Genomic DNA, 26,715 nt, shown 5'->3' with positions numbered 1-26,715 from the left:
GTGCTTGACACAATTGATGGATGTACGGATTGTGATAAGAGTTGTAAGAGCCCCCAGTAAAATGGTTTTTCAAAAAAAGAGCATTTGTCCTCTTGTGATTGACTAATTTCACTCAGCATAATGTTCTCCAGGTCTATCCAAGAGACGAGGTGCTTCGTGCTTTCATGGTGGTTTTCAGCCAATAGTATTCCATCGTGTGTCTGGACAAACCTTTCTTATTCTTTCTTTTACTCATGGGCCTGTGGATGACATCTACCAGGTTGATGGTGAGAACATGGGTGTTCACTACATGGCTCTTGACACCCTGGTTTCCATATTTGAGTATTTCATACATTCTAGATAATAAGAATTTAGAAATAGGCAGCTATATAAAGCAGGTGGTGGCTCTCTGGTTGGAAAGGAGCTCTCATGATCCAGTGGATGACGTGTTGGATTGTTAACCATGAAGTCGGTGGTTCAAACACATCAGCTGCCCCACTGGAGACAGATGAGGCTTTCTGCTCCCAAGATGATTTACAGCTTCAGAGACCCACAGGGACCATTGTACTCTGTTTCATAGGGTTGCTCTGAGTCAGAATCAACCAGATGGCAATGGGTGAATATGAGCTTGGAGAAGTTCTGATCACATGATGGGTTAAGCTAACTGAAAGGTCAGTGGTTCAAAACTGGCAGCCACTCTGTGAGAGAAAGATGAGGCCGTCTGCTTCCAAAAAGATCTAAAGCTTCAGAAACCCCATCGGGGCAGTTTTCCTCTGTCCTTTGGGGTCACTATGAGTTGGAAGAGACTTGACGGCAGGGGTATGGTTTGGTCTTAGGCTGGACTATAGACCTTGCTGCCATCAAATCAATGTTGACCTAAAAGGTGGCCAGTTTGGTCTGTTCAGTCACATAGTACAGAGCTGCCACCTTTTATTCAAATCAACTCATTCAAACACTCGGCCTTTCTAATAAAACTTTGAGGACGAAGATGCACCTAACCCAAGCCATGGTATTTTCAATCGCCTCACATGCACGTGAAAGGTGGACATTGAATAAGTTAGACCCAAGAAGAATCAATGCATTTGAATGGCGGCGCTGGCAAAGAATATTGACAATCCCGTGGATTGCCCAAAGAACCAACGAATCTGTCTAGTGGAAGAACAGCCAGGGTGCTCGTTAGACGCAAGAAGGGCAAGACTTCGCTTCACTGATTCAGGACATGTTGTCAGGGGAAGACCCCATGAAAGGAGACGTCGGACAGTGTGAGACATGACAAGATAATAATAGTTTATAAATCACCAAGGGCTCATAAGGGAGGGGGTGCGGGGAGGGAGCAGGGAAAATGAGGAGCTGATATCAAGGGCTCAAGTAGAAAGCAAATGTTTTGAGAATGATGAGGGCAACAAATGTACAAAAGTGCTTGATACAATGGATGGATGGATTGTGATAAGAGTTGTATGAGCCCCCAATAAAATGATTTTTAAAAAGAAAATATTGTCTTATACACAATTTTATAAAAGTTGCACACACACCCCTGCCCCCAGAGGCTAGAATTGTTGATATCACTTAAATATATCCAAACAGCTCACAAGATTAGTTCTGTTGGTTTGAAGTTACAGGGAACTTAGCTTTTAGTGGCTGTCCAGTCAACTGGCCTAATACTGTGTTTAGATGTTCTACTCCACCGAACCTCTGCTCCTTGTCTAGTGAGTGGTGTCTAGATGTCTAGGGTTTTGTTTTTTTTTAATTAATTTTATTTTTTACAATCATTTTATTGGGGGCTTGTAAAATTCATCACAATCCATACATACTGTGCCTAGGGTTTTAAAGCTTGCAAATGGTCATCCAAGATATAATCATTAGTTTCTACTTGCCTGGAGCAGCACAGAAGATGGCCCAGCAAATGAACAGGGAAGTGGGCTGCAGCTCTATCTGCCTCCACGGCCTCCTTAGCCACTAGGCTAAAAGAGACCTGGGTGGTCATCAGCGACGATGACTGGACAATAGTATTAAGGAATCTGGATATGAATCCTAATCAAAAGGGGAACATACTTAGAGAATCCAGGCTAACTGGACCTACTGAGACTGGAGGAACTCTGAATCCATTGCTCTGAGAAAGTCATTGGGCCATGAACTGAATTATCCAGGGAGGTCATCTTTAAATTAACTAACGCCTTTGCCAGACTGAGGAGCCATGGTGACACTGAGAAGCGAAGAACTGGTGGTTCACAACCACCAGCCACTCTGTAGGAGAGAGATGCAGCGATGGGCGCCCTGGTTAGAGTCCTGTGAGTCAGAATTGCCTTGAGGGTAGTGGGTTTGGCTCTAGCTAAACTAATGAAGAATGCGATTTTTAAAAGAATTGTTTGTGTAAGATCAGGTTTTCAATAGTAACTCTGAAGCAGGGGTGCGGGATCTTTTTTTTCTTCCAAGGGCCTTTTGGATACTGTACCATCATTTTTGGGCCATGCAAAATGATCAACTAAAATTTGGCTTCTATATTTGGACAAACATTTAATTAAGTCACCTCTAATATGATGGTGAGGAGACCTGGTGGCAGGGTGGTAACACTTTGGACTGCTACCTGCAAGGTCACTTCGTCCAACACTACCAGCCCTCCTCTGGGCACCAAAGAGGCTCCCTACTCCCATCACGAGATTTTGTTTCCGAAATCCTTAGGGCAGTTCTACTGTGTCCTTCAGGGCCGCCATGAGTCGGCATCAGCTCGATGGCAGTGAGTTTGGTTGGGTTAAATGTGATGGCTGGAACGGCTTCTCTTTGGTGAGGTGTGTGAGGTTAGCTGTGAGGATGATGGTCCCCACCCCCGCTCTACAGCCTCAGTGAGAAGGGTAGGGGACAGTGCCTCCAGACCAACGATGGTGACAATGCAGAGACAGAAATATTACAACTGATGATGCAACGTGAAGGACAGAACCAATGATATTAGATTGTGCATGTAGAAACGGGTGTTATGTTCTTCTGTGCAGATAAAAAAAAAGATCTTTCAACAAACAACACTTATATAGCACAAACATATGAAATACAATACATGTAAGACTAGTACATTCAAAACTATGGAATATGGTTGAGGGAAATTAAAGAAGATACCAATAAGGGGAGAGTGAGTCCCTGTTCAGGCAGTTTATATCACAAAGTGGTAAGCCCTAAATTCTTGGGTTCGAATCCACCCAGAGGCCGCTGGAAGAAAGGCCTGGTGATCTGTATCTAAAAGGTCGCAGTCTTGGAAACCCTCTGGAGCAGGTCTTCTCTGCACACCTGGGGTCACCACGCGGGGGCACGGACGCCAGCACCACCAATGGCACACCCACGCAACGGTCCGCTTACAGAAAAACTCAGTCTTGTTGAAGGGGTCAGTTTCCTCCACCCTGAGCTGTGGACTCAACACAACCCCAATGAAAAGGTCACAAGGCTCCTTTTGTAGCTTTTTAAAAAAGTCACATTGGTTATAAAATCCACATGAGAAAGCAAAGCATAGGGTGGGTCCTTGGAGATTTATGCTACCTTCCTTATTTTGTTATAAAGCTACAATAATCAAGACTGGGGGTTTGGCATGAAGGAGACAAATCAAGCAACAGAACGGACGAGCCGGTTCAGAAACAGACTGGGACAGATGCAACCAGCTGGGCTTTGAAAAGCTAGAGGAGATCCAAGAGAGAAACAGTAGGCTTTTCAACATAGGCTGTTGAAACAATGGCTAAAAATGACCTTTAATCCTTACCTTTCAAAAGCCCGGCTTTTAAAAAAATTAACTCAAAATGCATCAAACATCTAAAAGCATGAAACTTTTAAAAGAAAACACAAGAGCAAGTCCTTCTGACCTGAATTTAGGCAAACATTTCTTAGACATCACACTGAAAGGCACTTCTAAACCACACCCCTACCCCACCCCCGCTCCATTTTTAGTTTTGGTTTTTGTTTCTTGTGTCTTTGTTGTAGAGTGTGGGTTGCTCATATGCCTAAACTGCCATCTTACTGGAGGTTAGATAATCCCTGCTTTTGAAGCAAATGATATGTGTGTATATAAATATGTCACCTACTATTTCATTTTCTAGGGCAAAATCTAAATTTATTCGATCCTTTTGTGGCTCGCTTTTTTCCCCAACAGAATTATTGGCATATAATTCACATTAAAAATTAAGAATTTGTTCTCAATGGAGGATAGTGTTCAGAGGATGAAAAGGCTGGGGAAAACATTTGCACGTAACACTCCTCAAAAACAACACATTGATAAAGAACCCTTAAAACTGAGTAGGGAACCAAGCAACACAATTAGATAAAGAACCCGCAAAAGTTAATCATAAGAAACTAAGCAACACAATTCAAAAAGGGGCAAGAAAATCTGCAATGATAAAAAAATAAAATTTTCAAGGGGGGGAAAAACAAAAATCAAACAAACGAAAATGAAACAAAAAACACAAAAAACAAAAACCAAACAAACAAAAAACTAAAATGCAATCAAGAAAAAACAAAGAAGATACATAGATGGCAAATAATGGTTCAGTCTCAGCAGCCGTGATTGAAACCACAAGGAGATACCAAGAACTATCCTTTTAAATAAAAAGCGAGACTGAGCAAGCCAAACGTTGGCAAGTCTGTGGTGCACCCGGAACCGTGACCTGTCGGTGGTGTGCCTGTACAAGGACATCCCCAACCCGAGAAATCAGTTTGGCAGTTTCTCAGCCCCTGGATAGTCACATTGGAGGAGAAGTATACTCATACGTCCAAAGATTTGTGGCACTAATGTCCCCAGCAGTTCTCCTCGTAATAGTCAAACACTGGCAATGCCCAGAGGGTCGCCAACAGGTGAACGCAGGTAAGCACACTGCGGTACATCCATCAACGAAAGCATTACGGTTGTCAGCTGCCAGGAAGTCGCTTCCGACTCGTAGCGTCCCTACAGTGCGACGGGAAGCAGCACTGCCAGTCCTCTGCCACCTGCACTATCACGCTGAGGTTCCACTCTCTGGCGTCGCCAGGGCATCGGTCCACACTGAGGGGCTTCCTCCTCTTCACTGACACTGCACTGCGCAGGGCATCCTTTGCCATGGTCTGTCTTTACGGACCGTGAAGCATTTCCTCGGGAATCAACTTTAGATGCAAGAAATACATAGCTGGGCCTCAAAAGGACAGTGCAGCAGCATGTCCTGATGAAGGAAGAAAGGCCTGGCAATGGACGTCTGAAAATAGCCAATCACAAACTCCTCTGGGCCAAAATAAGGAGCCCCAGGAGCTCAGCTGGGGACATGTTGACCAGCTACCGGGAGGGTGGGGAGTTCATTTACTCCTGTGAAATGTTGGACACGGATAGAGTAGAGAAAGGGCTCATTTAAACAACTTCACAGAGAACGGCAGCACCTTACTAAGGAAAATATAAATAGCCCAATCAAAAAACGGGCAACAGACATGATTAGACAATTGACTAGAGATGACATCCAGGCAGCCGACAGTCATGAAACAATGTTCATGGTCACTTGTCACGAGGGAAATACAAATCACAACAAGGAGGTACCACTTCACACTGACACGCTTATCAAAATCCGGACTACGAGAAGATCCTACATGCTAGAGAGGAGGTGGCGAGATTGGAATGCTCTCAGTTGCTGGCGGGATTGCCGATGTACACCCATGACGGAAAACGGTACGGTGCTTCCTTAAACGAATGCAAATACAAACACCTGCAATCTTTCTCCTGGCACATACCCTAACGAAATGAAAAACAGAGCATGAACAGATGTACGCCCACCCACATTGATTGTGCCGATTTCTCTAATAGCAAAGAGATGGAAACAACAAGAAACCCCATCTGTAGAGGAGTGGAGAAACAAACTCCGATACCCACACACCGTGGACCATCCTTAAAACCGATGAACCGTCTGTCTAACACCACACGACAAGGACAAGAGTAGAGGATGTTGTGCTCAGCAAAGGCAATCTCCTAGCGATAACTATTTTAGGACACCATTATCACAAAGGACAAAACCCGATTTCCTCACCAAGGGATAAGACTTTGAAGACTATAACAAGGTCAGGGCTGGCCGTGGGGTGGGAGGTGGGGAAGGGGAAGATGGAAAACAAGAAGAAGAGCAAAAAGAACTAGACGCAGTGGGGTGTGCGGAGGGGTGAGGGTGCGGTCGGTTAATGGGATACTGTGACTGGAGGAGAATGTTTACCTTTGTATCAGTTATATTCTACACACAAAAGGGGAAAAAACAAACCAATGTAACATTGGAGAGTGCCTGAGACAGAAGGGTCACAGCCTTACACAGCCTGCAGATTCCTTCCCCATCAGCGCTGCACACTGGTCTGAGTGGCTATAAAAGGAGGAAATGTCTGATCACACCTGATTTAGATGACTCAGTGACACACGAGCTAGTTTCAGAAACCAAACCAACACCTAGGACCGGATCCCGTTCAGGTTACAAAAAGAAGAGCCAATCCCAGCTCATGATAGGTATATGAAGATTGATTTAACAACTGCGTGATTCAAGCTGATTACCGGAAATAACCCATGGTTTTAAACCTACGTCACACCTAACAATGGTAAGACAGACAAAAATCAAACTTTCCTCCGGGAAATACTTTTCATCAGGAAAAAAAGCACGTTTTAAAAAAAAGTTTTGACAAGCGGCTCACTGTAGGGTTGTCGGACAGGACGGAGTCATGCAGATCTGGGATCAGCGGCGTGCTCCTCTTTGCTAACGAGCCACTGCTGTTGCACTCAGGGACCACTTCATCGGCTTCTGACGCATGGCAACCACACACAGAAACACACAAGACGCTGCCGGCCAGGCCTGCGCCGCCCCCAGGATTGTAGTGACCCACACGCCCTTGAAATGTATTCAGGATTCACAAGCCTTGGCTGATGGACAAGCCTTGTACATGAGGTATGCCAGCTGTGAATCAAAACCAGGCCAACCACATGCAAGGCGAGAATTCCCCCACTGGCGCACCACCACTGGGTTGCTGCCTCAAACCCACTACCATCGCGTGGGTGGCTGTTCACAGACCCACTCGGACAGCGTCGAATTGCCCCTGTGAGTTTCCAAGACTAGCTCTTTACAGAGCCTTATCTTTCTTCTAAGGAGCGGCTGGTGGTTTTGAACTGCGGACCTGGCAGTTAGAAACTCAATGCACAATCTTCACATCACCAGAACACGTACTACATACACTACTAATTCTATGGCCATGAAACAGATTTTGTTTCGTTATGTCTGATTTTTAAAAAATTTTGTATGAGAGACCATATTTATGCAGTGATTAAAAGAAAGGGCCTTTGGGCATAGACTTATGGGCTGTGAAGCCTACCTCCTAGCTTAAGAGCTGTGTGATTGGATCAAATTATTTATTTATTCTCTCTTTGAGCCTCCGTTTCTCATCTTTACACTGGGATAACAACAGGACTTGAATGGAACAGTCTTGTTCCAAGCATAATTGAGTTAACATTTAGTGCCATGCCTAGATCAGGTCACGGCTACAGGTCAGTGCCAGGTGTCATGATGTATGTTAATACTTTTAACACTTTTCATTCTCAGGGATATGTTAATATTTTTAATTTTCAAGTCAATGCCCTGGGTTAAGATTTTACTTCTGTGTTTTCCTTGTCTTGCCCCCTAGCCCTGCAAAGATCAAGACCCAGTTGATAGTGTGTTGTGGAAGAAGAAATATCCGTTTACTAAAGACAAAACTGACAAGATAGATAGTTGCTACTGCGCCCACTTTGACTCCTGGCGGCCTTGTAGGTGACAGAATGAAACAGCACTGCCCCGCCCTGTGCCATCCCCACCATAGCTGCTTGTTCAAGTCCATCCCTGAGGCTTATGCTCCCAACCCACCTCACTGAAGGCTGCTCGACCCGCACCTGCCTTCTGGTTCACCAAACCCAGTCTTCTCCAGCATCTCATTCCCCTTGCTGACATGCCCAAAGCAAGTGAGCCCCACAGAGTTCAGGTGTGACCCACAAGCTTCTCAGTGAATGGTTTCAGGAGCAGAGGACCAGGTCTGTCTTTCTGTCTGTCTTTTATTTTAATAAATCATTTTATTGGGGGCTCTTACAGCACGTATCACAATCCATACATCAATTGTATCAAGCACATTTGCATATATGTTGCTATCATCATTTCCAAAACATTTTCTTTCTACTTGAGTCCTTGGTATCAGCTCCTCTTCCCCCCTCCTTCCCCCACCCTCCAGCCCTCATGAACCCTTGATAATTTATAAGTTATTATTATTTTAAATCATTTTATTGGGGCCTCGTACAACGCTTATCCCCACATCCATCCATTGTGTCAAGCACATTTGCACATTTGTTGCCATCATCATTCTCAAAACATCTGCTTTCCACTATAAATTATTTTTATCTTCATGTTTTACACCGTCCACTGTCTCCCTTCACCCACAGTTCTGATGATCATCCCCATGGATGTGGGGGGGTTGTATGTCGATCTTTCTTTCGACTCTTTGTCTGACAGCTCCCCTGAAACTTTCCCACCATGGGGACCCTGCTGTTATTTGAAATATCAGTAGCATAGCTTCCAGCATCCCAGCCACATGCAAGGCACCACAGTACTGACTACAAGTAGATCTGTGGGTGATGGAAAATGTTAAGGCTTGGGTGGGTTTTTTTCTCCATAGTCCAGTCTTCGGCATGAACGAGCTGGTCTGTACGGAGGCAGGGTTTACTTGGAAGAGTGCTACCTGGAGTCAGTGTTCTGGGCCCAGGGCCACCACTCTGAGCTGCAAATATGGGGCAATCATACAGTATCTCAGGTCTCGGTGTTCTTGTCTGTAAAATGGGGGTTCAGGGAGGGCTGGCTGATCTAATTCTTTAGGGTCACCTGGCTTTGGCAGCTTTTGATTGTGTTCTAAATGACAGCGGCATATCTGCAACTCCATGCTTGACAGCCAGCATCCCTATTTTTACACATTACCATGGACCAGATGATCCACTTTCAACTGGCGGCAAGGAAAACCGCACAGAGAAATGACTGCCATCATCCATGATGTATCTCAAGTTGTGCAAGCTGAAATCGGCACAGCTCGCAGTGCTAAATGTCTCAATCTATAAAAAGAGATGGGTGGTATTTCAGAAGTGCTGGAGACTGGAAGATTACACAAAGTCTTCCGATGTATCACTCCATTAGTTTCCCAGCAATGTGACACTTGACTCACACAGCTGTAAATGCTCAAGTCCCCAGGTGCATGAGACCACAGGAAGCCAGCTTCACACCACACCTGAATCTCTACCTTAGTAGTCTAGCTGCTGGGTCCTTGTGAGTCAGAATTGCCTCCAGGGCAGGGAGTTTTTTCAGCCAGGTGTAGGAGAGTGACTCTCAGCAGAAAGGGTGGGTTGAGGAGAGGCAGGTGCTGCAAAACATTTTCCAAATACCCATCCGCTTCCCACCCACCACATTCTGTTAGGGGGGAGGAGGCATGGTGAGGATGCTGACCATGCGGGTTTGATAAAGCTCTGCAAGAGATTCAAATCAAAGACTCCTACTACTGCTTCCTCCCACCCTGTTAGAGCAAAGTCTGATTCTATAAGTGTCTGAAAAATGGTATCTTAAGAGAATGATCAAAATCACCATGGTTGGTAGCTGTCATTAGTTGGCTCCAACTCAGAAAGACCTGTGTGCAACAGAATGGGACATTTGTTTTTCCAACCCAATTGTTGCTATGTTTGAGCCCTTTGTTACAGCCACTGTGTCAAGTCTTCTCATGGAGGGTCTCCCTCGTTTTTGCTGACCCTCTACTTTACCAAGCCTGACGTCCTTCTCTGGCAACCAGTCCCTCCCAATGACACATCCAAAGTAAGTGACCTGAGGTCTCTCCATCCGTGCTTCCAAGGGACATTCTGGCTGTACTCCCTGAAGAACTGGGGTGTCACCGCTTCTTCCACAGGCCAAGGTCCACTCTCTGTTCCCAGTCAGCACCGCGATTCACCAGCATCTGCTCTGTTTTGGTCTTTCCCATTGCCCAGCTTTTGTGTGCACATGAGGCAGTGATACGATCGTGGTGCTCCTGTGTCCTTAAAGCAATGCCTGCGTTTTCAGATTACAAAGAGGGCTTTTGCCATAGATTGGCCCGATGCATTACAGTACATCGTTTGACTTCTTGACTGCTGCTTCCATGAGTATTTTTATTCTTGTTACAAAACCCAAGTAAAAGACATAAGGAGGAGAATAACTCCTAAAGATGTAGGTTCCATCAAATGGTAGATGCAGGTCAGATGGGGCTCCCTCGTACTATGCCACATAGAAATGAGGGTCAAACACAACCTCCACTTTTTAAATATGTGGCCGAGTCCAGAAGCAAGAGGTATTCTTCAATCAAACACAAGCCCAAGAGTACACCAATGTTCATTGGTGTACACCAATAGCCCATGAACATAAGCACGGATACATGAAATATGGTTTATATACATGCATGCTATGGCAAGAACAAGCCTTGACAGCCGCATGTTGAGTGGAGTCAGTCAGACACAAAAGGACAAAGTCTGTATGCTGCCACTTCAATAAAATATCGAGATTAAGCATGTGCATAGTTAGAGCCTTAGTGGCACAGTGATTATGTGCCGGGCTGCAATCAGTGAGTTTGAAACCACCAGCGGCTCCTAGGGAGAAAGATGGGGCTTTCTACTGCCATAAAGGAGAGGTACAGTCCTGGAATCCCACAGGGGCAGTTCCACCCTGTCCTATCAGAATGCTATGAGTCAGTGTAGACTCAAGGGCGTGAGTTTGGATTTGGCTGTGGACTAGAGGCAGGTCAGAGAAGAAATTGGAGTACTGAGTAGCCAGATGATTCAGAATTTGGGAGCAGATAGTGGGGACAGTTAAACAGAGAGTAGTTAGCATGATTAATGTCGCCAAATTGTACACATAAAAGTAACAATCCTTTGTTACACATATTCTGCTTCAATAACTTTAACAGGGGAAAGAAATAGGCCCTAGGGCCAGGGTTCAAACTCCTACCAGAGATTGTCTTACTCCAATTATAGAAGTTACAAACATGACAGAATACTAAGTATGTATCGCGGTTTGGGGGGCAGTTCTGGTGGCACAATGGTTAAGCAATTGGCTGCTAAGGGAAAGGTTAGGGGTTCAAATCTACCAGCTGCTCTGTGGGAAGATGATGTGGCCATTTGCTTCTATAAAGATTAGGGAAAAACAAGAAAAGAAAAACAAAACTCACTGCCACTGAGTCAATGCTGATTCATAGTGACCACCTGTGAGGTTTCCGAGACTGTAACTGTTTTATTTTTTAAACAGTTTCATTGGCACATAATTTACATCGCATATACTTCCATAGTTCAATCATTCAATCCTATCGAGGAGAATTATAAAATCATTACCATATAATTTTAGAACCACCCCCCACCCCCATGGTTAAATCACCTTTAAAATGAGTTGTGCAGTCACAGTCAGTTCTTGTATTCCCTCCTCGCCCCTGTCTGCACTTCAACTGTAACTGCCCATGGGAGTAGAAAGCCCAGTCTTTCTCCCTCAGGACTGCCGGAGGTTTCGAACTGCTAACCACGTGGATCACAGCCCAACACATAACCACTATGCCACCAGGGCTCCTTCCTACAAAGATTACAGCCTTGAACACCCTACAGGGCAGCTCTACTCTGTCCTATAGGGTCACAAACAGCCAGGATCAACAGGATGACTGTGTTTTGTTTGTAAGTGGGGACTTGGCACACAACAGCGGTGGTATTCAAAATCAGCGTGTACCTTTTAAAAAGTGTTTACCACAAATCTAATCACACCTCAACACCTAAATTCTAGTTTACAGAAGAGGTAAACTAGACGAACAAGTTAAATGCTATCATTAGGAAATAGCCAGAACAATCCAGATAGGCAGCAATCGGCCTTCCAAACAATACAGATAGGAATATATTTTGAGGACAATCGGAGCGCCCATATACAGCCTCTAACGACAGACTCACTGCCATCGAGTGGATTCTGACTCATAGCAGCTCCATGGGACACAGCAGAACTGACCTCGTGGGGTTCTGAGACGGCAACTCTTTCTGTGAGTAGAAAGCTTCATCCTGCTCCCTCGGAGGGGCTGCTAGTCTTGAACTGCTGACTTTGAGGATTGCAGCCCATCTCATAACTCACAACATCACCTCACACGTACACCTAAGCACCACCTTATAGATACACATAGACACGTACAGAAGTGGGCCAGAGGAGGCCAGGGACGGCCTCTTGGGCTTTCTCTGCTTAGAGTGAAATAAGCAGAGTGGCTAAAGGCGTACTTAACTACCGCTTGCATTTGGGCTGTGAGTCTAAGTAGCTCCTGAGGACACCTGGCTTTTCAGCGTGGCTCTCACACGTGTGGGTGAGCTGGGCAGCAGCTTCTCCCGCTCAGCTGACTGCAACCTCTGGCGAGAACCCCTTGCTAGGCGGTGCCACCACCCCTGACTGCCAGAGACGGTGTAAGATGATAAGCAGGCAGGATGTTTTCATGTCCGGGCAGTGGTAGAATTCTCACTTTCCACGTGGGAGACCCAGGTTCGATTCCCAGCCAACGTATGTCATGTGCAGCCACCACCCACCTGTCAGTGAAGACTTGTGCACTGCTTTCATCGGAACATGGGGCCTTCGTGGCTCAGTAGTTAAGCACATGGCTGCTAACCACAAACTTGACACTTCAGCCCCACCCAGCGGCTCTGCGGCAGAAAGACCTGGCAGCCTGCTTTGGTAGAGCTTCGGGGCCAAACACAGCCCTTGGGAGCAGCGCTCCTCTGTAGCACAGCGAGTCGTCATGAGTCCACGTCAACTCAGTGGTGCCTTCACCACCAACCACGCCAGAAAGCGGAGACAGTGCTGCCATTAGAGCTTCCAGATTAAGAGGAGCGAGCATGCAGGTCGGTGATCCGCTTCAACTTCCAGCCAGTGACCACCCGATGGCTATGCTCTCTGCAAAGGGTCTCACAGGAGGCACGGCCCTGGCAGCGCTTTGTCCCGTGGTGTGTGGAGTCGCCAGCACCCAGGGCCGACCTGATGGCAGCCACTAGCAGCTGATGTCACAGGGCACAGTTTGGGCGCGTAGCTGGGTGGCGCTGGAGACCCCAGCACAGTACTTAGAGCTGGGTCGCGCAGCCATAACTGTGAAGTGCTCACCCAGAGGAACAGACACAATTTCAGGAGGAAAGTTCACCTGGGGAAGGGGAGGGGCTCTGGCTATCCTTGTTATTTTTTATTTCAACAACGACCACTCCTTGGCGAGGGGAAAAAGAAATGTGCTCAAGCAGCTAACACTCCATTAAACCTGGATCTTATGTAGGCGAGTGCATAGTATATGACTTCCCGTCGTTTAAAAAATATTTTAAACATTTTTATAATTAAAAATAAACACTTTAGAAAAGAGGGAGGGGAAAAAAAGAAAAAGGCCCCGGGATAGCCATTTATCATGGCCCTATAGAACAGTCTCCTTAATTGCTGCCCAGAGGGTAACATAATTACTTTAATGGCTAAACAATTTGCACCAAAGGGAAGGCATGTATCAGTGTATATTCCCACAGCTGGTAAAATTAAATGTTTAAGTACTGAAGCCTTAGATATACTGGGGGGGGGGTACAAAGAAAAAGAAATAGTGTAACAAAAGACTTGTGTAAGTGAACCGAACAAAGAACTCAGCGCTGAAATGCAGAACGGAAGGCTCCCCAGCCTGCAAGTGCATAATATTGAGCTACACTCTCTCCAACAGGAGTCTACTTAAGAAACATGCAGTTAGGATGCTCTGCAGTAGTAAGTAAAGTGGACAGTGTAATAGCCGTTGCCATAGTAGCCTCTGCTTTAATAGTATTTAATAAGAAAACGGAAGCTGTGGACATAATTGCCTTAGTTGTCGATTCTCAGGGTTAAAAAGCAGACATCTATTCACAGTTGGGGAACACAGTACTGTTTGCGGGGTATGTCATAGTTCATGCAGGGAGCCCTGGCGGTGTAGTGGGCTGTGATCCGCATGTCCACAGTTGGAAACCACCAGCAACTCCAAGACAGAAAGACTGGCTTTCTACTCCCATAAACACTTAGTCTCAGAAACTCACAGGGGGCTGCTGTGAGTAAGCCTTGACTTGGCGACAGCGATTGAGCGAGCGAGAGAGAGAGAGAGAGAGAGAGAGAGAGAGAGAGAGAGAGAGAGAGATAACTCATCAGGGAAGGGACTCATTCAAGGCCACCCTGATAGACAGGTTAATAAACGTGGGAAAGTATCATTGACAGGTGACTAGCACATGGGAGTCTGTGGGTGGTACAAAAGGCTGAGCACTACGATACAATTGATGTATGGATTGTTATAAGAGCTGCAAGAGCCCCCAAGAAAATGATTTAAAAAAAACGATGTAAGGGTGCTTTGCACAACAAGCAAGTCACAGGAGTGCCTAAGCTGCAAGAACACCCCCCCCCCTTTCCTGCCAGCCCTCCTGCCTGCAGATGTTTTAAAGCGACAGGCCCAGAGCGAGTCCCAGCAGCTCTAGTAACGTGTTAAAAATTGACCCTGGCCTCCCACCGACTGCGGAACACGAGACTCATGCCACGGCGTGGAAATTCACCAAAATGATGTCATTTGTGCTGCACAGAGCCGTTTCATAAGCACTTCCGTGCCAAACGGTGACCCTTCTCTTAAGAAAGACACATCTCTTTCCCAATCTCCTAGAGCAAGGGTCTGAGTCCCTTCCTCTTTCCCCAGAGACTTAAAAACAACCACCCACATCTCTGTTGAGCGAGTGAGTGCTGGGAGAGGGCCCTCCCGCCTCCTTCCTTGTTAAAGCAACCAGAGCCCTGTGATCCGCACCCACCAGCCCCCGAGTTATTCTCACCCTCGAGGCAGCTGGCAGACCCATTTGACTCCTATAACACAGGCCTGGTTAACCGTTTCGTAACAATTTCACGTGCATTATTTCCTTTCGAAGATGTTCCTCTTCCTCCAGTCTCCAAACGGGTTTATTTGTTCTCCAGGGAGGCCAGCGTGTCGAAACAGGCCATGAAGCATCTCCTTGTGTATCTCGAGACCATGAGTTGGGTATGAAACGTTGCTCCTCCCTCCCTGTGTAAGCGGTCGTCGATCATTTGGTACTTGGCCTAGCCACCTTCATCTCTGTGCGGGTGCGTGTGTGACGTCTCAGGTGGGCCCGTCCCGGGTTTCTGTCTGCCCAGCCACTCCAGGTAAGGCATTCTTTCCCTCAAATTCACATCTCCTTTCTTTTGGTCCCAGAAACAAACAGATGCTGTGGAGTCAGTTGGCTCAGGATGAGCCCCGTGCGTATACAAGGAAAACTGTGTTCCGGAGGGTTTCTGATGGATCATCGAGACTTTCTTCCGAGGTGCTGCTGGGTGGGACTCATACCTCCAACGTTCTGGTTCACAGCGGAGTGTGTGAACAGTGTGCACCATTGGAGGCAGGGTCCTCTGGCACTTTACTACACTCTCCCCCATTTTCTACCCACTAGCCTATGTCCCTTGCACCCCTTTCCCCCTCCCGGCCTGGAGACTCATATGACCCCAGGACTGTTTGGTTTGGGGATCCCTAAGGACTGAGACAAGCCCCATGCCACATCGGAGCGTGTCCCCCTGACCCTTGCCTGGGCACCATTTTTCGGTTTCACTTCCTTATCCTTAGCTCTTTTGCGGTTGCACCCTCGCTTATCTTTCCCTCCCTTTTTGCATGCTGCCCAGGAGTCCCTGCCTGGTGCAAATGATCAAGGGCTCAGCTAGTAGTCAAAAGTTGAGCAATTTGAATCCACCCATAAAAACCCTGGTGTGGTAGCGGGTACATATTGGGCTCCTAACCACAAGGGTTGCAGTTCAAAGCCACCGGCTGCTCCTCAGGAGAGAGACAGGGCTTTCTGCTCCCATAAAGAGCTACAGTTTGGGGAACTCAGCGGGCAGCTCTACCCTGTCCTAAAGGGTTGCGAGGGGTTTGGAGTGGGAGAAGCCTCTCAGAAGAAGGGGCTGTCCACTTGCTTTTGAGTGATCCATCACTGAACACTGCATGAAACCTAGTTCTACACTGTGCCCAAAGGTCCCCATGGATCTAAGCTGATCCAACAGCTGTTTAGCATGTGACCAGCGCAACGTGTTGGACTTCACTCTGTTCCCGCCTCTGGCTCCAAAGTACTACAATTCTTTCCGCCCTTTGAAGTCCTGTTTAGATGCGCGACAGCTCTCACTTGCCCAGGCACACTCTCTTGCACTCGTCTCCCGCAAGCTATTTGCTCACCCTCTGCTACGACTGGCCTTGTCCTCCTGGGCTGGGACTAGCAGCCAGGACCCCCCAGTCCTCCCCTGGACCTCAGCAGCCATGCGAACCCGCTCCTCTTGGCGGACACTGCTCAATCTGAAGGCGTTTTCAGGCTCAAGGAGTTCCACGCCCCCATCAGCTTGATCTGGTCTCCCAGCTCCCAGGGGCCCACCTTCCTCTGCTGGCCCGCCCAGTCCTCAAGCTGTGTCTCAGAGAGGAACACTGGTGCCATCACACCGCCCCTCAAGGAAATCACCACCACAGCCCCGGGCTCCTTGGTCTCATTCTTTTAGGATATTGAGAAAAAAAGCAATGACAGGGGCTCAAGGATTGCTTACAGGGAGTAAGCAATCAGGAGGATTTCCTTTTTATGTTGAGACCGACTCTTAGCAACCCCACAGTCCCAAGCAGAACTGCCTGACGGGGGTGGGGTGGGGGTGGGGGTTCCCGAGGCATGCTCTTCATGGGAGTGGACAGCCAGGTCTGGTCTCTCATGCTGCCACTGGGGAGTTTGAATGGCTGACCATTTAGTGAGCAGCCACATGCTTAACCCACGGGCCACTAAAGCTCCATGGGAAAAATGCACATCACTTAACTCTGAGTTTCCTTTTCTTTACTTCTTTGGGTTTAGTGGTCAGGAAGGTGTGATGCGTATTCAAAGCATCACCGAGGATGTTTTATTCCTGTGTGAGGGAAGCCACTTTAAGCTTTAAGGGACACCTGTGATGTCTAACACGTACAGGGTACTTGCATGGGTCAAACACTGGACTAGGAGCTCATTCAATTCTCTCAGCAATGCCTGACCATTTCCCTGAGAAGATGTTGATGGCCGGCAATGGGCAGCAGTGAAACAATTCAATGGTCACGATGTGTCATCCAGAATTGCTTCTGAGTTGGTCCCCTGACCTGCACAGCTCACATCAGAGCTTTCTGTCTGAGGCAGGAGCCACTCACCTGCACAGGGACTCCTGGCGAAGCCCACTCTCTTCTGAGCTCTGTCAAAGACAACGTAGAAGCCCTCCATCACCGTCGCACCAATCACCAGCGCGTTTGAGGAAGGAGAGATGCCAAAGCGGTAGCACTCGTAATTCAGACCCGCCCCCAGCATGGGCTGAATGTACAGCTGTTCGTGTGGAAAGAAGGAGACAACAAACAGAGAAGCAAGAGTCAGGCATCATCACAAGATGGCGGAGGTCAACAAGATGGCATCATCAACAAGATGGCTCAGAACACTCCAGTCCAAGGTTCACATACATACATATATATAATTACATAGACATCATATCATATATATGGTCATACACAGCATCTGTGCCATCCATGAGAGGAGACACAGGGAAAGTGACAGGACCACGAGAATGCACATACAATCACCTGGAATTAGACAGGGGAACTGTACTAGAAATGCAACCAGAACGCATCGGAGAAGTGAGGATGGAGAGACTTCTTAGAGCTTCCTTTGGACACAGCACCAGGAAAGACCAGTCACTAGAGAGTAACAGCCTGTTTGGTAAAGTAGAGGCTCAGCAAAAATGAAGTGCTTCTAAGAGGTGAACCGACACAAGAGCGATAAGATTGGACCCAGATAGACCGGTGGTCATGAAGGTGGCAAAGGACCGGGAAGTGTTCACTTTGTTATATATAAGGTCACCGTGAATCAGAGCCAACTCCATCCATCTGTCCATCCATCCATCCATCCATCCATCCATCCATCCATCCACCCATCCATCCATCCACCCACCCAGCTACTGAGTCATATGAGCTCAGCCTGGGACCAGCAATTCAATGGCAAATACGATGGTCCCTGCACTCCGGAAGTCCTGTCTATGAAGGAGGGAGGAATGGAGGAGAAGCGGTACGTGCTCCAAGAGCCTCATCTCCTCAGTGCCCACCAGATGATCCTCCTACTTGAAGCTCTTCCTTCACTTGGCCTCTGAGAGCAACACCTTCTTCCTCCTCCTAGTTCAGGGACTGCTCCTTCTCAAGCATGTGTACTAGACTTGCTTTACCTTTAGTTTAAGACTCCATACAGAGGTCCCTGGAGGTCCCTAACGTTGGCTACATGCTCAGCTGTTAACTGAAAGGTTGATGGTTCAAAGTTACCCAGGGGTTCCATAGGAGAAAGACTTGACAGTGTGTTCCTGGAAAGACTACAGCCTACACAAGCTACTCTTAGATTTAGAGAGTTCTACTCCTTCACGTGGAATTACTATGAATTGCAAATTGGCCCCAGGGCACCTGACAAAAGAATAGCAGGACACACACACACACACACACACACACACACACACACACACACGAGTTTGCTTCGTTTAGCCTGGCCTTTCTGTGTCAGTCCCAGCCAACTCCCAGTAAGAATTTCAGACTGTTAAATTCTGCAGCACTCTGGGGAAGCTTGAGCATTGCCGGATCTCAGAATAAACGGTCTGCCTGCAAGCTGAAACAGCACAAACACACAAACTAGTGGTATTTATGCTGAACGTATTTACATTTTTAGGGCTATGTGAGGGAGAAAAAAATGGGAATTTTCCTGAAGGCTGTTGCTGGGCCTGCTTTCTGAATCAGTCTAACAAGATTCAGCCTGTATGTGTTGGAAAACAGTGTTGGGGACAAAAGGGGAAGATCATTGTTTTTGATGTGACTCTGTTCTGTACCAGTGACCTTGTGCCCACCTATTATTGCTAATGCATGAAAGTTCTATTTTAAAACTTTGGTGACAGAAGCCCCCCCTACCCCCCACCCCACCCCCACCACTTATGCTCTAAGTATTAGGAAGAGAGCAAGAGAGGCAGAGCTGGGGTGCAGGGAGATCCCTTCCTGAAGGGCTGCAACTTCCTGGCAAAAACATTTTCCCACAAGGCTGTGTTGGGCGTTGGCTGCTGTCCCAGGGCCCCTTGACTCATGGTGGCCCTACACGAACAGAATGCCTCACTGCCTGGGCTGGCACCATCTCCATGATCAGTCGTGGGCTGGGCTGTCGTGATCCACTGGCTGGTCTTGGAAGTAAATTACCAGACCTTTCATCCACACCTGTCTTAATGGGGATGCTCGGTGCTGTTCAGCACCATATCAACAGCAAGCTTCCACCGACATACAGGGAGTAGCCGAGCATGGGATTCAAAGCCAGGTCTCCCGCATGGAAGGCAAGAATCTTATGGCTGATCCACCACTGGCCATCCTCCCCAACAAATCAGTGTTTCCACTGATGAGGGAAACATCTCATTGCAATGGGATGAGATGCAGGAACACATATCAATGGGATGGGAACATATCAAAGCCAACATATCAATGAATGGGAACATATCAAACCAAACATATCAATGAATGGGAACATATCAAAGGCAACCAACAAATGGCCCAGCCTCCGAGGGGAGAGTGAGGGGAAGTCTTACACAGAGGTTTGCGCATGAAGTGAAGGCTCCCAAGCCTGCCCTCTTCTATCCCAGGGCTGGGCCCTAAAAGTCATTGAAGATCCCCAGGTGACCCTTCAGCACTGATGGTCATCGCCTGCCCTGCACATAATAGACTTTTCCTCCCAGGACACCTGCTTTTTCCTCCTGCTTCTACCAGTCCCTGCCTCTGCCAACCAGCCTACAGGCCATTTATTTACATGTTCCCCTTTGTCCTCAATGGGATTCTGACTGCAGTTACAAATGATACTGACGAAACAATGCTCACATTTTACTATTCGACTGACCAACATTTAATCACTGGGAGCACATTATCTTAAAGGTGCTGAAAACATATCATTCGAACACCACTCCACGCAGGGCCATTCGGCCAAGGATACTGCAGTCTTTTGAAAATGTCTCCGGCAAGTATTATTATTTCTTCTTTATAGTTACAGAGACAGACACAGAGAGGGCCTGGTGATTTGCTCAAAGTTACAGCGAGAGTCAAGGGCAGTGCTGAGCACATAACTCAAGCCACTCGCGTCCAGTCATACATGCTCTCTGTTGGGCTGTGTTTCTCTGGAAGCATTCAATCCTTCCCCCAACACCCCTCCTCTTCGGAAAGATGCACCACTATGCATAAGCTTGGAATCAGGGGGAAAGGCAATGTTCTCATTTACCATTCTCTTCCAAAAACACCCCTCCTCCTCCACACCCAAATCCAAGTCCTTGATGCCAAATCTACCCAACCGGCATGCATCAATCTGTCTAGCCCACACCACTCATTATGCACCTACCTTGTACTGCCTGTGGTGCTCGGCGGCTGTGTGCTACCGATTGACTTGTGTCAATAATGTGTACTGGGGCCCTAACCCTTCTGTGTTGAAATATGTGTTACTAATAATGTGTTGCTGCTGACTCGTGGTGACCCTGTGTGTTAACAGCGTAGAACTGCCCCATAAGGCTTTAGTAGCTGTAATTTTTATGGAAGTGGATCATCAGGCCAAGAAAACCCTATGAGGCAATTCAACTTTGTGGCATGGGGTCACTGTGACTGGATGGCAACTAGTAACAGCCAAGTAGACCACAGGTATGCTGAGTGGATGTGAATCACCAATTCTTAGGTTAGTACCAAACTCAGAACTCACTGCTATCGAGTCCATTCTGATGCAAAGCGACCCTATCGTACAGGGTAGAACTGTATGGTGTGTCTCCGGAGATGTAAGTCTTTATGGGAGTAGAAAGTCTTGTTTTCCTTCTGCAGAGTACCTGGTGGTTTTGAACAGCTGGCCTTGCCATTAGCAGCCCACCGTGTAACCCACCGCACCACCAAGCATGAATCATTTGCAACACAGTAATAGGTAAGATTTTTGTGTCCACCTGACTGGGCCAGGATTCTCAGTGGGTTGGCAGTTAAGATCTAATAATTATTGTCCTCTTGATGAGATCTCAAGGGTGTGATCTGCTTCCAATACAAGTGGATGTTGGGGGAAAGCTTGCTTGTTTTCTGCTGGGTCTGGATCCTTCATTTGACCCATCATCTAACTTTCAGTTCGTTGAACTTGAGTCATTGGCCTGCTGCATTGCCTGCTGATTCTGGGAGTCACCAGTATCCTGCTATCGTATCTGCTGTGATGGTTGGGTTTTCTGTGCCAGTATGACACCTGTAAGAATATAGGGGGGTGGGGGAGGGCCTAGCCTATCAGGTTGCAGGCTAGTGATGTCCCTTGGGGGTGTGGCTTAGATATAAGAAGACATGGTGGAGGCCTGGACTTCCGTTCTTCCACTTCCCTTCTTGCTCAGACCAGCATGCTACCTGATCTGGCCGCCTCGCATTGTCCTGCTGCACCTCACTCACCACGTTGCATCCCTTGGACCAGCTCCGTTGCACCATCACCCTGCGAGGCCTGCATGGCATCCCTCAGTAAGGTACTACCCTGACTTGCTTTGCCGCATCACGCTGCAGGCCTCTGCTATGCTTCACCACCCCTCGTCTCTGTACCTTTGGTAGCCACATGAGTTAGAAAGACCTTAAGCACATTCACTGACCCACACAAGTGAGTCGAACTGAGATCTCTCTACATGGCTGTGTGGACAACTTCCATCATAGTTACCTTTCACGATATAAACTTCTCTACTTCTGTAGTCGTGAGTGTCCCCATTTTGCTTCTCTAGAGAATCCAGCCTAATATATCTGCTAAACTTGGATTCATTGCCTCCTCAGCCCAAAGCCTGTCATCTGACCAGCCAATCTTGGTTTCATCAGCTCGTGCAGCTACATGAGTCAGGAGAAGCTTCTAGCCTGACATCTGATCCATGGGCTTGGCGCTCGACCACCTCTTCAACCGTGTGACCTATTTCCTTGACTTAATCTTTTCTGTACAAAAAGGTTTCACTGTTTTTGCTTCTTTACAGAAGCTAGCCTCAGACTGCCATCTGTCAATAATGTATTGGAAGCCTGGCCCTTGCATCTGGGATGTAATGCACTCTGGTGATTTTGCCTTTCCTACACTCTGTAGGCATCATGTATTATGATGTGTTCACCACCCAAATGTCACCCCAAAAAGGCCATCTCTGTGTAGAGGGTCCTCAACCTAATCGTCTTTGACTTATAAAAAGAGCAGATTAACACAGAGGTCAGCACAAAAGGGGGCAAGATAGATGGATCCGAGGAATCAGGAAAAGATGGGGCTAAAGAAGATGAAGGAAGCAAGAATGCCCTCCAAGCTGAGAACCATCCCCTAGAGCCACACCCTGGGGTCAGGTTTCCTCTTCATCCAGGAAGCCCTCCTCGACTCCTCCACACAGTCCAGTAGACCTCTGTGTGCCTGTCCTTCTGGACCTTCTACTTACAGTTAGAACTTTATAATTTTACAGGTGTGATTGAGTAACTTGTTTTCAGAGGTCTGGTGTCCTAACTCCTTAGCATATAGTACTCAGCTGACCACAGACCCACGAGTGACCCCAGTCAGATCAGCCCAGGCCAGGCCAGACAACTCACCTGCTGACTTTGACGTTGAACAGCAATAGTGGCTGACTTTTTTAAGCTCCTAGATCTGTGGTTGTTACACAGCATTACTGCAGCTATAACAGATAACTAGCTAACGTATAGGGTGTGTGTGGAAGTCTATCCTTTTGCGATAACCATGTTCAGGAAGAGAGCGAAGTGAACGTGCAGGTACGTACCTGGGGCAGGATAGTTATTCGGAATGACCGGCTGGAGTTCTCATCTCTCAGGTAGATGGAGATTTTAGGAAAGTAAGACCAAGGGGTTTCATAATTGGTCCAGCATGCCAGCTGGGACCCAGTCCAGAAGCCGTCAGAGAATTCTGGAATCTGGACAAAACGAGATCATGGGGAAAACAGTGACTCGTCTGGCACACCAGCACGGAACATCTCCTGGCTCTCCGAGCAGCCTTGCCAGCCGCCCACGGGGCTGAACAATGCTCAGTGCTTCCTTTGACAAGAGTCACAGAGACACCATGGCTCTGGAAGGGAGATGGCAATGGGAAAGCATCAGTATGCAAATGTATGCAAATGACCAGTACTTGCCGAGCACTTCCTAGTGTTAAGCACTCTCGGGAATGTTTTAAAAAAGCAAACCACCACCACACTCACTGCCATCGAGTCAATTCCGACTCATCGCGATCCTGTAGAACTGCCCCCGTGGGTTTCTAAGACTGCACTTTTTTAGAGGAGTACACAGCAGCTGAGAGTTTGAACTGCTGGCCTTGCCGTTTGTAGCCCAATCTGTAACACACTGCGCAACCAGGGCTGCTTCAGGAGTGTTCTAGCACAATACTTGCCTAATGAGTCAGCGGCATCACATGGTCCCGTCTACGTCACAGGTAAGAAAACCAAAGCACAGAGAGGTGAAGCACCTTGCCCACAGTAGTGGGCAGTGGCTCTTAGGACAAATCCTAAATGTGGCCCATAAGGCCCCTTCCAAGCATGACCTTACTTGTGAGTTGCATGAACCCACCCACTCCCATCTGCCCAGAACCCTGTGTGGGCTCCCCCCGCCTGGAACACACCTTTCACACGTAGATCACCAGGCCTTGTTTCTGAGGCACATCTGAGTGGACTACCAACCGTTTGTGCCACCCAGCGACTCTGAATCACCCATACCACTAATCCAAACCGCTAATTTGAGGAAACCTACCTGCACACCCCAAGCTCAGGGCCAGACTCCGAGGCCAGTTGGTTAACTCGCCAGCTTCTCCCCAGGAGAAAAGGAGGCTGTGGGCTCCTGTAAATATTTACACTGCTGGGCCCTCTATACGGAGGCTCTGTGAGTTAGACTCTACAGGACGGCAGTGGGGTGTGTGCTTTGTTTTGTTTCTATTTTCCTGCTTGGGAGCCAGCCCCTCCCACAGCGAGAAAGTAAACCCAAACCAAGCTAGACCTCTTGGGTACCCCAGGCAGATAAAAAGAACAAGCACGCCTTTGGTCAATGTTCCAGACAGACAATACACCCTTGTTGGGCTTTCTTGGCCCCAAGCAACCAAACCTGCCCGAGTTCCTTTTGACGCAGGCTGCGCTGAAATCAGAAGATAATTTTAGACACGGCAAACAAATCTCGTCATTCTTTTTACCTCGTGGCTTTCTTACAAAGTCATGGTCACTGCTGAAACATGTGCTCCTGTGAACTCAGGGTGCGAATAAGAGTCTGCCCCCAGCCCTGCTTTCCCAGGGCTCCTGAGCAGTGTTGAATCCACCGAGCCAGGCAGAGGCCCGGCAGGGGACCAACAGCCAGTCTCCCTCACGTCCTTGGGAGAGAAGTAGATGTTGATGATGCCTTAGAGAGTTCGATTTGACAATGGGTGTGTTAACATGGCAAAGGGTCTTCTTGACAAGAAATCAGCACACGGTTCCTTGTATAAAGCTTGGTCTGATCTCCAGCACGCCTTCGAAAGCTGTCATTGTTGTAGGTCAGCACGTTGATTCTGACTCACCCTAACCCTGTGGCCAGTGGTTTGCACCCAGCAGCTTCTCCCCGGGAGAGAAAGATCTGGAGATTGCTTCCATCAAGCTGGGGCTTAGCGGAGTCTGCAGGGGCAGTTTGACTCTGTCCTACAGCATGGCTATGATTCCCAGTCTAAGGCCCTAAGAAATGTACCTGCTACGTGCAGCTGAGTCAGCAGGTGTTAGAGATGGTATGGGCCCTGCTCTGGTTTCTGACCGCAGCTTCTCTGTGTTGTTGTCCTGCAGGTTTTCTGGTTCACCCTGGTCTTCGGTGTCCTTTCTTTTGTACTTCCCCCCTTCTTTCTCACATGGAGCCCTGGTGCCAAAGCCAGTTATGAGTTTAAACCAACCAGGGGCTCTGCAGGACAAAGATGAGGCTGTTTGCTCCCATCAAGATTTAGATGTGGAAACCCTAAGAGGCAGTTCTACTCTGTCCCATATGGTCACTCTGAGTTGGAATTGGTGATGGCAGTGGATCTGGGGTGGGTGTTTCCTGGTTCGCCTGCTCATATCCCCACAAGAGTTTGAGACTTTAAGGTTTGGTTCACCACACCCAAGTGCTCTCTCTGGCTTCTTGTGTTTGTGGCATCCCTGGGAGAGCCTGTAACAAATACCTGCTAGGAAACCTTTGCTCTCAAATGTCCTTCAGAGATGGTCAGGCCCTTGGAGAGTGGGGCCACCACCAGGTCGTGGTGGTTGTGTTTGTTGTCAGCGGCCATTGGGTCAGTCCTCTTGGCCCGATACACAATGAAGAAAAGAAAAGCTGACTGGCCCTGTGCTACTCTCATGATCAGTTGATTGGTGGAGGATTGGATCTTTGTGAACAATCGTGCTTCCATTAGTTGGATTTTGGAACTGGAACACCAGGCCTTTCTTCCTAATCTCAGTCCAGAAGCTGTGCTGAAAGCTATTGGGCATCATAACAACACACAAGTCTCCCAAGACAGATACGAGTGTTGGCATGAGGTGCTGTGATCAGGAATTGAACAGGGTCTTTCTCTTACAGGGAGAGAGAAGATTCTACCACTGATGTCCCACAGGACCTCAGCCCATGTGGGCCTCTGCCACCTAGTCGATTCTCATCCCTAGCAAGCTTAGCAGATAGAGTGGCATGGCCCCATTAGTCTTCCAAGGCTGCAATCTCTATGGAAAACCACTAGTGACAGCACATTAAATATTGGGCGTCTAACTGCAAGGTCCATGGTTCAAACCCACCAACCACTCTGTGAGAGAACAATGAGGCTGTCTGCTGCCAACAAATGCACAGTCTCAGAACCCCTATGGATTAAGCAGTTCCACTCTGTCCCATAGGCAAGGATGCGTCAGAATCAGCTCAAAAGCAATGGGAATCTTTACAAAAGCAGGCTGCCACGTCTCTCTCCTACAGAGGGGCTGGTGGTTTGAACCGTTGACCTTTCTGTTAGCAGCCGAGCCTGTAACAGAGTGTTGCCACTGCTCCCATCTTCCTGTGTTACTGCCTCATAAAAGCCTGCTGCAGGGAACGCTCCTTTTTGGTGCTCTCGCAAGGATGGCCCAGCATGGATAGATGCTCACAAAATGACACGAGAGGACAAAGGTGACACTTGTTATACATCTAAACACATAGCAAGCACCATGGTGTTGGATATTCAATAGAGCTGCTTTTTGCTGCATGTCCACTGTGCGTTTGACACGCTACCCAAATCCCCATGCCAACCCGAGGGTGAGAGATGGAGGCTCTTAGGAGGTCAGAACTCCTCCCCAGGCATCCAGCTAGTGAAGGCTGGCCGCCAAGGCTAGGTTTGTTCCCAGCGCCTCTGGTTCACTGCGCTGCCCTGAGCTGAACCGGCAGTTGGGGGTCACACTGGGAATGGCATCACCAGGCCCCTACAGGCATGCTGTCCTCTACCAGGATTTTAAATCGCATTTCACTGCATGCTCATAAAAGGATTACTGGGCTGCCTGTCTGACCCTTACCTTCGGAGGAGCAGTCACAGGGTTTTATAGAAAAATCACCTTTGGACACAGCTTGGATGAAGACCGAAAAGGAGGAGGATTTCTGTATTTGGTGCTTTTAAAGACTATCAACTTGCTCCTGGCTGACTGTTTATGTCGCTGCTGCTGTGGGGAG

At 47.8% G+C, this 26,715-nt stretch overlaps 1 protein-coding gene across 1 annotated transcript in view; it reads right to left on the bottom strand.

Annotated features, from left to right (window-relative positions):
- Positions 1-26,715, bottom strand: part of BACE2 (beta-secretase 2) — a 140,731-nt gene that overhangs the window by 8,733 nt on the left and 105,283 nt on the right. The window contains exons 7-8 of the mRNA XM_004696919.2: positions 22,827-22,976; positions 17,203-17,371 (exon numbers count right to left, since the gene is read on the bottom strand). Coding sequence (XP_004696976.1) covers positions 17,203-17,371; positions 22,827-22,976 — 319 coding nt within the window. The remainder of the gene's footprint in view (positions 1-17,202; positions 17,372-22,826; positions 22,977-26,715) is intronic.

The sequence above is a fragment of the Echinops telfairi genome, unplaced genomic scaffold (genome assembly GCF_000313985.2).
Source record: "Echinops telfairi isolate 266 unplaced genomic scaffold, ASM31398v2 ScPeMD7_7469;HRSCAF=8507_0, whole genome shotgun sequence".
NCBI lineage: Eukaryota > Metazoa > Chordata > Mammalia > Afrosoricida > Tenrecidae > Echinops > Echinops telfairi.
Note: the sequence above shows the minus strand (reverse complement) of the source record. Positions and strands in the feature narration are given on the sequence as shown.